Source organism: Protomyctophum parallelum (genome assembly GCF_964188405.1).
Source record: "Protomyctophum parallelum genome assembly, chromosome: 13".
Lineage (NCBI taxonomy): Eukaryota > Metazoa > Chordata > Actinopteri > Myctophiformes > Myctophidae > Protomyctophum > Protomyctophum parallelum.
Genome location: NC_139708.1, coordinates 34,028,266 through 34,042,596, shown reverse-complemented (window position 1 = coordinate 34,042,596; position 14,331 = coordinate 34,028,266). Strand labels below are relative to the sequence as shown.

General features: G+C 43.7%; 1 protein-coding gene across 1 annotated transcript in view; it reads right to left on the bottom strand.

Moving 5' to 3' along the window:
• Positions 1-662: 662 nt before the first annotated feature.
• The window catches only part of mgat5b (alpha-1,6-mannosylglycoprotein 6-beta-N-acetylglucosaminyltransferase B), a gene marked incomplete at both ends in the record, with an annotated part of 88,966 nt that continues 75,297 nt past the window's right edge, over positions 663-14,331 (bottom strand). The window contains 4 exons of the mRNA XM_083779981.1: positions 663-861; positions 985-1,256; positions 5,945-6,019; positions 9,238-9,354. Of these exons, the coding sequence (XP_083636107.1) occupies positions 663-861; positions 985-1,256; positions 5,945-6,019; positions 9,238-9,354 (663 nt within the window). The remainder of the gene's footprint in view (positions 862-984; positions 1,257-5,944; positions 6,020-9,237; positions 9,355-14,331) is intronic.

Genomic DNA, 14,331 nt, shown 5'->3' with positions numbered 1-14,331 from the left:
TGATCTATGTATATACACAACACTGAGTTATCACACCAGTACAAGCATGAAACTTGGGAGTTTCAGTCAAGCATTGCAATTTTTTTTATCAAGGCTGTCATTTTTGAATACTCTGATTTTCATTACTAAATGATCCATCAAATGATGCATTTGGCCTTTATGCTTTATGTTTATAAAGACAGATAGTCCTATGCACCCATGTAAACCTTTATTAGCCGAAAAGCAGCTTCAAACCCACAAAAAGAAGATGTATCATGCAATTCCCTGAGATGCATCACCACATTAGACATTTTGGCAGCCAGTTTATGTGGACATTTTGCATCGCTGCAACTGAGGCTTAGCTCAGTGTTCAGGAAGCAGAATTTCTAAGTTTCTGAGTTACTTTAATTTCCCTTGAGCAAATTCTACCTGCATGGTGATAACCTTTTCTCCCCGGTGATAACTTATTCTACATCCGTGATACCACGGATCCGTTCTCTGTCTACCCTTCAGGGCATTTTGATTTTTGCACCACAGGTTTCTCTGCTTCTCTGACTGCTGCTTCCAACAGGGACCACTGCATTCCTTACAGCCCCTCATCCAGGAGAGGCTCTGGGAGAGAACTAAGCCAGCTCTGGCCACAGACTGGAAAGAGTGTCTCCTCTTACCAGGACATGCCGTGGTCATAAGCAGTCCCCACACAAGGCCACCTGGCCCTTGCGATAGTCCCTACAGGGGCAGAGACGTTGGTACTTGGCACTGGCTCCAGCACAGCTGAACAGCAAGGGGTCCTTCTGCAGGCTACATTCAGCATGTTCTGCCGAGAAGGCTGGGAAGAGGTGGTTCATCTCTGACTCTACTCCCTCGCACTGCAGCTCGAGCCTGACAAATAAGAGAGGACAAGGAGGGAAAGAGACTTTACACTCTAGTGCACTTATTCTAGAAAAAACTATACTCTAACTGCAATTTACTACTATATCTTTAAAAGTAAAGAGGCTATCTTACGTGCTAAAGACTTCCTTAACGTTGATGAATCGATATAAGGCTGGCTCACAGATCAGGCCTCCACTCTGGCATGCCTCCACGCATGACTGGCCCGCCAGTGAGGTGAGCAGCCGCAGGGCACTGAGGGGTGGCCAGGAAGGCGGTGCGGTAGCGTTGGACGCCCAGGCCAGGATGCTGGAATTGGGCAGGAGGGAGTAAGGGTTTGGGGGGCTGCCTGACCAAGTCCTGGAGGTGTTGACTGGAGGAAAGGGGACTTCGGGAGAACAAAAGTCCTGCACGTAAAAAGAAAAACAAAACATTTCATAAAAAAATATTTTGTTGACTAAGAAACTAATGGTTAGTCAAAAGACTAAGACTAAATCAGAATTTGATTAAAAATGAACACGGTCAAGACAAAGACTAAAAGATTTTGATAGTCGACTAAGACTAAACCATTTCAGATGACTAAAATAGGACTAAAACTAAATGTGTGTTATTCAAAAGACTAATACTAAGACTAAACCAGAATTTGTCAAAATCTAAATTAACACTATATGAATTGCAGCTTGGTCCAAGGTTGAGTACCCAGGGCATCGTCAAATGTCATTTGTTTATCATATCATATATCGTTTATCATATTATATCACCTATTGGCTCATATGAATTCCACTGGCTCCTCAGCTGTGAATTCTACCACAATATATTCAGCTGTGCGGTGTGTTTGCTGGAATGCAGAGTTCCATCCCCAGGGAGGCCACTCAGCGTGCGGTAGCACTTTAGCTTGTGCTGATTAGTCAGCTAGCCGTGGGGCTGGTCACTCTTATACCCTAGGTTTGATAACCGTCATTACCCTCCTGGTGACTTTGTCACTCCCCTCGCCAAGGCCACACGGAATTCCAACATTCAGCTATAAGCGATACACAGACTTGCAGCATACATCAGCGGCTGATATATGAAATCATAAAAAGCGCCATTACTATAGCAGAGAGCTTATTGAGACGGACAAGTCCTCGTCGATCTTGCCGGGGAAATTACACGAATGCTGTTATGAATGCTGTTAGGAATGCTGTTATGCCACATAGTATCAAAATGAGGTTTAGGGGAAGAATTAGGCCTGGCAAGAGCGCTGATTAGATTTCTCCCCCAGCTGGGCCTATTCATAAGACCCAGGTAATAACATTTCTCTGACATCTCCCTCTGGCCTCTGAGACCCGTTTATTAAGCAGGCTCCCAACGCCCGGAAGCAATAACGAGGCTTCCAATTTCATCGTCACTCCATCTCTCTCTCTCTCTCTCTACACCACCACCTTCGCAGAACAAAGACACACACACACACACACACACACACACACACACACACACACACACACACACACACACACACACACACATACAAAGGGGAGGGGGTACAGAGGCAAAGCAAGAGAGAAAGTATGATAAACACTGAAATGATGAAGAGAGAGGGATGTTGTGATAGGCAGCGGAAGGGGCCAGAATGGTCCCAGAGCTGTGTCTGTAGAGAGGAGAGGAGGTCACAGGAAGAGATAGAAGATGTCAGGTGAAGGAAGGACATAGAACACAGACAGAAGGCAGATAGACAGGAAAGGTTTAGAGACAGAAAGTAAGCTGGAGTCAAGGAATAGAGTGTGATGTGTTGTGAACTTGTAGATCTGCTATTTGCACTTTTTTGGTAATGATTGTGGCGTTTTTGAATTTGTTGGGACTAAAATAAGGATTTAAAGTGGTTACGGATTTAACCACACGACAGCCAACGTGGCTACTGGACACCATAACATCATACCGTTCCCAAAAAGCAGTTATAGAGGCTTGCTAATTGTCAGTGCTCACACAGGTCAGACCAGCAGCCACAGTCTCTGTCATGGTACGCTGATCACTGCAAGTGCTGACAAGCGACATACTAATTCCTACACAGGTTGTGCTTATAACCACGCCCCGGGCAAGTTAAGTTTACTGAGGTTCTGGTTTAAGGACTTCAGTGTTTTGTACCATACTATTGTATGTATACGTCCAGAACAAAGAATGTTTGCTTTCGACATCTTTGTTGAAGAAGAGTCTGGGCAATTATGATTTAGACTTACTAGAAACACTAAAAGTTAGAAACTTTCTAGTAAGACAAAGCATCTTATATTTAGATTTAGTCTGGCTTAATCTAGTTACCTCAATGCTTAAAGTGTGATTACCTTTGAGGGGATTAAGTATGTTTACCTACACCCATTAGGGTTAGGTTTAGGTATAGTTTTACTGAGGTTAGGTTTAGGGTTAGGTTTAGGCTGACTGGCTAATCACAGCGCGTCCTTGCACAACCCGTGTAGGCTTTGGTACGTATGACGCTGCTGACAGTGGTGCTGGCGCTGTCCCTGGTGCTGAAATGGTACAACAACTGAACAGAACAGCAAGTCTATGTGTAGAGCAAGGAATGGGTTTCCATTAAAGGGGAATACCACTCATTTTCAACATTGAAATACGTCATTAATATACCTTAGAGTTGTTGTGTGGAAATAATAAAAAGTCCCCCTTCTGTTTAGCCTAGAACTGCAGTACTAGAACTTGGGGTCATGTGATCAGTGACATCACGCCGGTGTACTCTTTGGCCTGTAGAGACATTAAAAACACTTGACCTCAACCGTTACCACCATTGCCATATAGTTTAAAAGTACAAATTATTTAATTTTGACCTTTAAACACTGCAGATGCTTGTCTCACATTTAAGATCTTGCACCTCCACCACTGAAACAGTTTATAGATCAAAGGGTGGAAGTGCCATCCAGATGTAATGTGTTCTGTTAGAGCCTCCCATCACTGGAACAGTCTGCTTACAGAAGTAAGAGAAACCTCCAACGATTTGACCTTCAAATTAAACCTTAAAAGGTGGCTTAAAGCAAACCAAATTTGTAATCATGAGTAATTATCCGCTCCATTTGTCACTGGTGTCACATCTCACAGTTCACTGCACTTGTTCTGGCCTCTGTACTATGTTTACTTGTTCATGTATTGTATTGTATATGTTTTTGTATGGATAGTTTTACCATTTTAACAGATGAAAATTAGCTTCTGGCTAACTCTGGTCCATCTACATGGACGTGTCGATTATGTGCATTGTCCCTGTTAAATAAATAAATATAGCCAGATTGTATATAATTGTATATCAAATTGATAAAGAAATTGTTTCTCCAGTGCTCGAAGGCTATAAACCAGTGGTGTTCAACCCTTTTCATGTCAAGGCCCTATTTATTCAGCATTTGAGCCACGGGCCACCATTTGATGACATTTAGCCTCTCAGACCCAAAACTAAAGAATATTTTGTTGTCGTTGGATAAGATTTTGTCCACAATTCTATGCTGTATTGATGTTGGTAACATTAGGAGAGAGAACAGGCAAAAATAACTATTCTTTGATCTACATGCTCTAATTGTGTAGACTTCTTGTAAATTAAGTAATGCAGATGTTTAACATTAACCTAACTCTTGAGAGTATAAAATGAAACCAAATGGACCCGCACGGGTCTTCATGTAGAGACAGGGAAAGAGTAGAGAGTCTAGAGACTGTGTGTGTGCGCCCCTGGCTGGACAGTGGTACAGAGTAGACACCATCAGGGCGGTGCGTCCTGGCTGGACAGTGGTACAGAGTAGACACCATTAGGGCAGTGCCCCTGGCTGGACAGTGGTACAGAGAGACACCATCAGGGCGGTGCCCCTGGCTGGACAGTGGTACAGAGTAGACACCATCAGGGCGGTGCCCCTGGCTGGACAGTGGTACAGAGTAGACACCATTAGGGCAGTGCCCCTGGCTGGACAGTGGTACAGAGTAGACACCATTAGGGCAGTGCCCCTGGCTGGACAGTGGTACAGAGTAGACACCATCAGGGCGGTGCCCCTGGCTGGACAGTGGTACAGAGTAGACACCATCAGGGCGGTGCCCCTGGCTGGACAGTGGTACAGAGTAGACACCATCAGGGCGGTGCCCCTGGCTGGACAGTGGTACAGAGTAGACACCATTAGGGCAGTGCCCCTGGCTGGACAGTGGTACAGAGTAGACACCATCAGGGCGGTGCCCCTGGCTGGACAGTGGTACAGAGTAGACACCATCAGGGCGGTGCCCCTGGCTGGACAGTGGTACAGAGTAGACACCATCAGGGCGGTGCCCCTGGCTGGACAGTGGTACAGAGTAGACACCATTAGGGCAGTGCCCCTGGCTGGACAGTGGTACAGAGTAGACACCATCAGGGCGGTGCGTCCTGGCTGGACAGTGGTACAGAGTAGACACCATTAGGGCAGTGCCCCTGGCTGGACAGTGGTACAGAGTAGACACCATTAGGGCAGTGCCCCTGGCTGGACAGTGGTACAGAGTAGACACCATTAGGGCAGTGCCCCTGGCTGGACAGTGGTACAGAGTAGACACCATCAGGGCGGTGCCCCTGGCTGGACAGTGGTACAGAGTAGACACCATCAGGGCGGTGCCCCTGGCTGGACAGTGGTACAGAGTAGACACCATCAGGGCGGTGCCCCTGGCTGGACAGTGGTACAGAGTAGACACCATCAGGGCGGTGCCCCTGGCTGGACAGTGGTACAGAGTAGACACCATCAGGGCGGTGCCCCTGGCTGGACAGTGGTACAGAGTAGACACCATCAGGGCGGTGCCCCTGGCTGGACAGTGGTACAGAGTAGACACCATCAGGGCGGTGCCCCTGGCTGGACAGTGGTACAGAGTAGACACCATCAGGGCGGTGCCCCTGGCTGGACAGTGGTACAGAGAGAGACAGGGCGGTGCCCCTGGCTGGACAGGGGCCACCTCATCTTCACTGGCTGAAACAGCTGCTGGGCCGTGCACCAATCACGGCCCATGATGAATATTGGGCTGTGCACCAATGACCTCACAGCATGATGCGTACCCATTCGCAATGCCAGCATGGCATTCATTGCAGGGAAAAGAGAGAGAGAGTGTGTGTGTAATCAGTAATTACCTGGTTTTGAATGTAAGCATTTACTCTTTCCAGCATTCCCTCACAAGTGTATTCATAGGGCAAGAATGGCTCCACCTGCAAGCGCGCGCGTGCGCACACACACACACACACACACACACACACACACACACACACACACACACACACACACACACACACACACACACACACACACACACACAATATATATATAATATATCCCTAACTCTTATAGACTCAGTCCTTATAGTGTTCCAACTCATGTCTGCCTTTTAGTCATTGTGAAAACAAACTGCAGCATTATTCATAATAAGTAGTTGAATGGTGTATGAAAACAAATTACAAATGTGGAATGCTTGCGCATGCACTCTGGTGATCAGACAAACAGAAGATGATCAGCAGGAGATTAGCAGAAAAACATTTAGAATAGAAATAATAATAGTGCTCGCACTCTATATTGCAAGATGGCAGATAAGTCCTCTGATCGCCAAATAATCTTTAACATGATGCAATATGATGACAAAAACACACTGGAAGGTGAATTTTGTCTATAAAATGGTGACTGTAAAAAAAGTGAGAGAATGAGAGAGAGAAAAGGCAAAGTCCCTCAATCATACAGTTATAACAATAACCAGACATGTGATTGTTTATCAAGAGTGACATATTCATTAGCGCACCTATGAACAGCTTCATTACAGACATATACCGTGCTCTAGCCTCACATTAAAATCTATGAACTCATACATCACAGGTGACAGCTTCTAATTGATTTGAATATTTTTAGCAGCAACGGTGTCGATATGGCAAACAGCACATCAGAGTGGCGACAGATCGCAGCTAAACCAATACTGACAAAGCTATATAGGCTTGAGAACTAGCCCATGTTCTACTGTCTGCTTGGTTTTCTACTTCAGTCTCATTGCTGTGGATGTGTTGACCACATCACTTATTCACCGTTCAACATGGAGTCAACACCACCAGGGGTCCATATGGACCCTTACTAATCTGTAACTCTCTTTTACAGTGTAGATTGGCGGTCTCAGAGAATATCAAACTGGGGATCCTTGAAACTAAAAAGGTTGAGAGAATCACTGAACTAAACTATACTATAAAGCAATCTACACTGTAAAATCTTTAGTGCTCATCTCACTCAGAGAATGTGCAAAAATGGAACCTTTACAGTTCCTTAGCGGTCCATTTGGACCGTTTTGGTGGTCCCCCATTTGGACCGCTAGTGGTCCCTGGACCCGACGTTGAGAACCAGTGAAGCAACTACAGTACATGAAGCCTAGCATATATTCTGGAGGCGAACATTGATCCTCACGGGGTATGGGATTCAGCAATGTGAAGCCACGCTCCATCATTGATGCCATAGAAAGCATAGTTTATGACCGTGGAATAACAGATTCCACCCGCGTCCTTGCATTCTAAATAGCCCATTGTGAAAGCATTGCATCCATAACTTTGAGACATGTCATGTTGAGACACATTGATTGCGCATACAGAGAGTTTACACCTCTCGTGCCTCCCACCACAGTTAAAATGAGATCTCATTGTTTACCGTGCGGCCACAAAAGCACTCTGGCTTTTAAATTGATGAATGGTTCCGTTTAGCCCTCGGTTCTCTTTAGCGTTCCCTTATTAGTTTATTTCATCTGAGTTTAATGAAATGTATCTGGCATCTCATCAGCTATTCCACAACGCAATTTGCCTTTTGGGCATCTTTATATAATAGAAAGAGAGAGTGGAGAGGAGGACTAGAGCTCTCTCTCTCCATTAGGGATGTGCATTTTTGGCATTTTTTGCATGCCGGATAAAGTTAAAGCCAATATCAGCTTGTGGCTCTAGTCTAGACCGAATAGTGACGTTCAACCATCACCATTAGTGGATCACGTCGGCACCCCACTGTGACAGAAAAAGAAGAATGCATCCCATATTAGAACCAAGCACCTCTAATTGTTTCTAATGTGTCAAATCCATTCCACTGGTACATGGTTAAATGTGGACTGTCCCCCATTGCTTAGTACTCGTCATAGAGGCCGGTTTCAAATCAGTGGTGGAATCTCTCTAAAATTATAGTTCTATTTACATATCTAAACTCACTGGATCTCTTGTCTGCTAGAAATACCACAGCACCTGACAGGCAGTAATTATAAGCCGTATTTATCAACCGGTGGTATTGAATATTGAACAGAAACAGACTGTATAGAAAACAAGGCCAGACACCTTTTTTGATCCACTGCTACTGCAGCAAATACAGGCAGGTAAATGTGCCTATAACAGAGAACCTGTCTGCTCTTTGAGTTCTTGTTCTTGTTCATGCAGAAACCTTGTATCGCTATGTTGCATATTTTTATGTTTTTTTCCATAAAAAAGGAGAAAAAAACAGTACTTTGTCGTATGACAGTGTCGCACAAATAATGTACGCCAGGTTTAAAGTGGGTTTTATTATAATTAACGACTAAACTACACTGATCATAGTAACTGTAGCCTACTGTATTGGACATACAAGGTTGCCACCTGACAGTGACAATCTTTTTTTAATCCGAGCCACTCAGTCAGTGGCCTTGGCTTTTTTACTGCCCCTCTCTCTGATGATTGACAATAATGTTGCCGCCAGGGGGAATGCACTCCATTTTCCTTCCATCAGCGGTAAAACATAAGGTCTATTTAACATAGCTGGCATGCAGGAGCAAACGTGCATCTCGCCGAGGCATGGGAGCCAGTTGGCCACAGCTTGCCGTGTTGCTCTAATGGCAGATTGAGCGCAGCGTGATTGATTAACATGATCTGCTGTAGACAATGCCTGGGGGTAGGCTGCCTCATGAAATAGCCCAGGTGTGGGCACGGCTTACTGACCGAGCCAATCAATCTCTTAACCAATTAGTAGTGCAGAGAGTGGTGAGGCATAGCCAGTGAAGCGGTTTGCTGTGGCATCAGACAACGTGATTTAGAGCTCTATCAAGGGCTCTAAAAGTGGTTCAAACCAGGGTACTGGGTCTGAGGGAGCAAATTATCAGTGGAAGGTATAGGTTGTTTTTAAAAGTTATTTCTTCAACATTTTTCATTTTTCTGCTGTATTTCTTAGAAAGGAGAATGTAGAGAAACAAATCCAATAAGGGCAAGAGCGTACCGACATTCAAGATGAGAACAGGAATCGGATTCTTTCACACAGCACATGCTGAGTTCACTGGCTGAGTCATCAGGTGCCCCTGAGGGTATTTAACAGTCACATGCTGTCAGTGACAATATGTGAACTGCACTATACATAAAAAGGATGTTCAAGCCATGGCCAAACTCTACACTGTACTTGCCTTAGTCATCATGATTTTGCGGATGGTGCTGTCAAACTCATAGGAGTTGTTGAAGTCAACGGTGACAACATGTGGCCTGCCGATGTACTGTTCTGCATATGGATGCTGAGAGGACACCTGAGGAGAATGAATGGGATACAGTTTATACACACATAATAGCAGATCTACAAGCTCAGAACATGTCGAGCCTTGACACGTTATGAGCTTGTACGCCTGTTATTCTTCGGCGCGAGACACTGTCACAAGGTACAAATCGGGCACCACGTGTCGCCCCTAAAAGAGACCGAAACAGAGCATGAAGGACGGGTGGATTTTGAAGCCTGCAAATAGCTGCCTGTTTTTTTTTTAACGAAAATAAATTACTTATTATTTTCTATCAATTACACACCCCATGAATCCTTGAATTCATTTGTTTGTTTTTGTCGTGAATTCATATTAATGTATTCATGTATTATTGGTGTTTTGTAAAGAAGAAATTGGTCTAGACTTGCTGAATGTGTATTTAACACACACACACACACACACACACACACACACACACACACACACACACACACACACACACACACACACGTAAGAATTGTGAGGAAGCTGTAAGCCATTATGGTCAACCTCTCTCACCTCCTCCACGAGGTGGTAATGGGACAATAGGGGAAATAACAAAATCAATAAGCTATTGTTACTCCATCGAGGAAGATGAATCCTTCCCCCAATGGAGTAACAATAGATAAACTTGTACAATGAGACTCACAGCCGCTCTGTAACACTGTAACATCCACTCTGAGGACAATACCGTACTAATACATATCAGGGGAACCGATTGGAATTTAGAATTATGGAGAAAGGCGTACCCCAGGGCTCTTCCTTGGGGCCTCTTCTTTTTTCCATTTTTATAAATGATCTGCCCACAATCTTTTCCGATTGCCAAATTCAATTATATGCCGATGACACAGTCATCTATTCATCAAATTCTGACATTGCCCAAATCCAGCGTACATTACAGGCTGACTTTGATGCAGTTCAAAGATGGTTCCATCTTAACAAGCTGATTAAAGAAGAAGAAATCTGCAGGCATGCTCTTTTCCACAATACCAACTTCTTTGCCTCTAGCAATTACATTTGCTGACGGCTCACAGCTCGAAAAGGTTGTCGAATTTAAATATCTCGGCCTCTGGCTCGACCCTCAACTCACATTCAAGCCTCACATCACCTCTGTTATCCAGAAAGTAAATTTCAGCCTGAAAGTTGTCTATCAATCTATTAACTGTTTCACCCTTCAGGTCAGAAAAAGAATCATCTCGCAACTAATTCTCCCTATCCTAGATTATGCTGACATTGTCTAACAAAATACCTCCGATACACACCTCTATCCCCTCAACGTAACATATAACAATCTCTGTAGATTTATACTGAGGTGTCCCTATATGACACACCATTGTACCATGTATGAGTCCCTCAACTGGCTAACACTAAAAGCTCGAAGACACTCTCACTGGCTATTATTTGTCTTTAAATGCATATACTTTAATTACCCGGAATATCTAAAACAATATCTACGTCCCTTCAGCTCACCATACAACCTGAGGCACACAGACCATCTTTACCTTATAGTCCCCACCAACATCAGAAAAGTAGTTGGTCGGCGTGCTTTTAAATTTAAAGCTCCTGTCGACTGGAACAATCTCCCCAGTTCCCTCAGATCCATTAACTCCTTCAATATTTTTAAAGTGTCTATCATTATTCATCTCCAAACACCATGCTCCTGTTTCTAAATGCCTCTGATTGTTCTGATTGTTCTCTCTTTCCTTACATCATGCGGCAAATTTACTATTTACTATTTACTATCTACTATTTACTATTTACTATTTACTATTTACTATTTTCAAGTGCATGTTTGTACTTGGTCATGATGTAATGACAATGTTGTTAATATCTGTCATGATGCTCGGCCTGTTGTTGTTCCGGTGTATGTTCATCATCTTGTATACTTGTATCATTACTATATTGACTTATTGATACAATGTTGCGGGGAATAGGTGGGATGGGAGCTTTCTTTGTTGTTTGTTTTGTCCTCTATTATGTATGAATGTACTTGTATTGTCTTGTATTGTATTGTATTTGCTGTATGTTGCTGGACCCCCTCGAAAACGAGATGATACATCTCAAGGGGATATCCTTTCTCAATAAAGGTTCATATATATATAAATCCATTAATCTGAGATCTAGGAATAAAACTGTCATCTAATACAGAGTATGACGTTATATATACACAGTACACACGCACATGATTAAGCAACATGTGTTATGTTCCGATGGGGCATTGTGACACAGCACAATGCATGATGCTCCCGGTATTGTAAAATAAATGATATGTAATATGGGTTTCCGTCATTCAAGTATCTCTGTAATCTGTTTTTATCATCAGCCAATCAGCGTGCATGATAGTTTTAATTTGCTAGTCAAGTTTGTCAATGTTTAATTATTTAACAGAATGATTTCCCTCGCATTTCCAACGTACTCTCACGAATCCCCCGTAGTGCCTATGCATAAACCTAGGGGTTCAACAAACAGCACTGCCCAATGTGCCCATGGTTCTGAAAAGATTGGCATAAAACTTTGCAGGCACATTCCAAGTAAGGAAGGCAGAAACTCTGCCTCAAATCCTTGAAATCGGAAAAAGATTTCAAAGATTTAAAAAACGAATTCTCCAAATATAGTACATTGCTAATTTCATGTATAACATAGAGCATTAATATATGAAATAATAATAATGAATAGATATATGGAGATTTTTTACACCCAACAGCGATGCTGCATTCACACATCAATTGGCTGAATTGGCTGGTTTTCGATGGACAGCATGGCCAATGCATTGAGTCGCAGCTGTCCCCTGGTATTGCAGTCGCACCTCTTCAAGATGGAAAAGTTCCTCTCTGCCTGAGATATTCTTATATGAATTATGATAATCTTCAGCGTCAGCGGCGTTCTCAGCAAAAGCCCCAAGTTGTTCTTGTGGATGGATGTTAACAGAGACAGGACTGTCTTGCCAATATGAAGCTCAGCGTAGCGATACAGAGGTCAGCTCAGACTTAAACTTTTACACATTTCCTACAGGCCAATAGTGTCACAGCAAAGTCACGCTCAGATGCAGGAAGTGACAGGACAAATTGCTGGGAAGAGCAAGCCGTCAACCAGCTTTGGAGGGATCAGATGGTCACTCTTGAGAAAACGTCTGTTCCACCTGGGGGATGATTGTGATGACTGTGTGTGCCACATTCCTCCTGCACCACTGCCGCTGTGTTTACTTCGGCTCGTCTTCTCCGTCAGGAGAAAATGTATCAGTTTAACACATTATTCTGGACATTCTCATTGAAACAGGTGAGCGTACTGCTGATCCCAGGTGCATGGATGCAATGTTTTTGCAGTGTTTGCAGTATAAAACATTCATGGCTGGCATATAAGCAAGGAAAGGAACTCCAGCAGCTGCAGGAAGGCTTTGTCCCCGAGTTTCTTTGACAGGGTGTACAGTATACGCTTCACTTACGGTGGCCTCCTCCCATCCTGGTTGTGTGTGTATGACCTCTACGCTGGAGCAGTGCAGCACAGTTTTCCCAAAACTGCACGGACAACTCTACCTTTAAAGTCCCATCGCACAGGGATGGCCATGGAATGCATTTGTGTTGCCTCTGCAATGTACCCTAACATGTTGTGCACAGATAAAGGTGGCAAAACAATTCAATCTAAAGAAAACACCACCAGGAAGACACTCTGAACAAAGTTGCTGCAAGTTCAGTTTCAGCTGCTGGGTGTGTAGCAGTGAACAATGAGGGAATGAGGCTATGTCTCTTTCATTAGTGTCTGTACCCCACGGACATTCACACTCATTAGCTTGTCTCCTGGCTTCAATGGTTCCAGCACAGCCTTGATGTTATTACAGAGGCTGAGTCTAGTTTTATCTTTGACTTCAACAAATTCCAAAAACCTCTCTGTCATTGAATTGCCAGGCACAACAGCACAACCAACCACCATTTTGATTTAAACAAGCCTGCATGGCAACAAATGAATAGTTTGTTTGTTACAGTATCTACGTACAGTGCTGGATGTCCCTTTGAAGACAGGCTGAGTGTCATAGTGCCTCTGAAGCCTCAAATCACCCTCACACATAAAGTAGATGCAACTGAATGTTTACATTACTATTCTTCAGAGAGTCTGCCGACTCGTTGTTGCCCTACGGTGCTGTTTCACATTTTCCACTCAGTTGAATATACATAATTTTCCAGGTGACTCTGACTGCTCTCATGCTTTGCATTCCTCTCAGATGTTTTCAAGTCTTTGGAATCAATCCTTGACCGCGAGAACCATCTCCATCAAATTGTAGACATGGAAGAGTGCCTTCTTTTGAATGTTAACCACTTTTCCTTTGGAAACCAGACCACGCACTGTATTCATCTACTCTGACTGTTCGAAAATTTACCGATTTAAGAGCACTCTATGATGTCAAACCCAGAGCGCTATTATTTCTGTATTTCTGAACGCACCAAGTATGTAAACAGTGACACACACATGTTAATTGCAGTATAATCTTAAGCACTTGACCCTACAGTATGTGGTTGACCGGAGTCCCTCCCACTAATTTCCATTAGTGTGGGGAAAGCTTTCGTTGAAAACAAGCCAGTCCACAAGCATTGAGAACTTGTTTATCTGCTATTTTCTGCTATACGGATGCTAGGGTTTAAGACTGCTACGGTTTGGTGTGGTTAAGGTCACGATGAGGATCTGGGAGGGGCAATACGATTGCGTGACCGCAAACTTCCATATTCGGGGCTTTTAGAAATTAAGTACCATTACTGGTTTTGGAGCCACAACCTATACTGTAAATGATGGGTTGCTAGTACTGTATATTACTTTGTACAAACCAAAATTATGTATATGCAAGCATTCAGCTGAGGACGGGCAGACAAATGGATCAATCAAGTAGTACATCAAATGGCAATTAATGAGTACATAATTGGTCGTTGACTCCCAAGAACACCATGCCTGAGGCTTCCATGATCAAACATGATGCGACCCACTGTGAATATACAATAACAAACT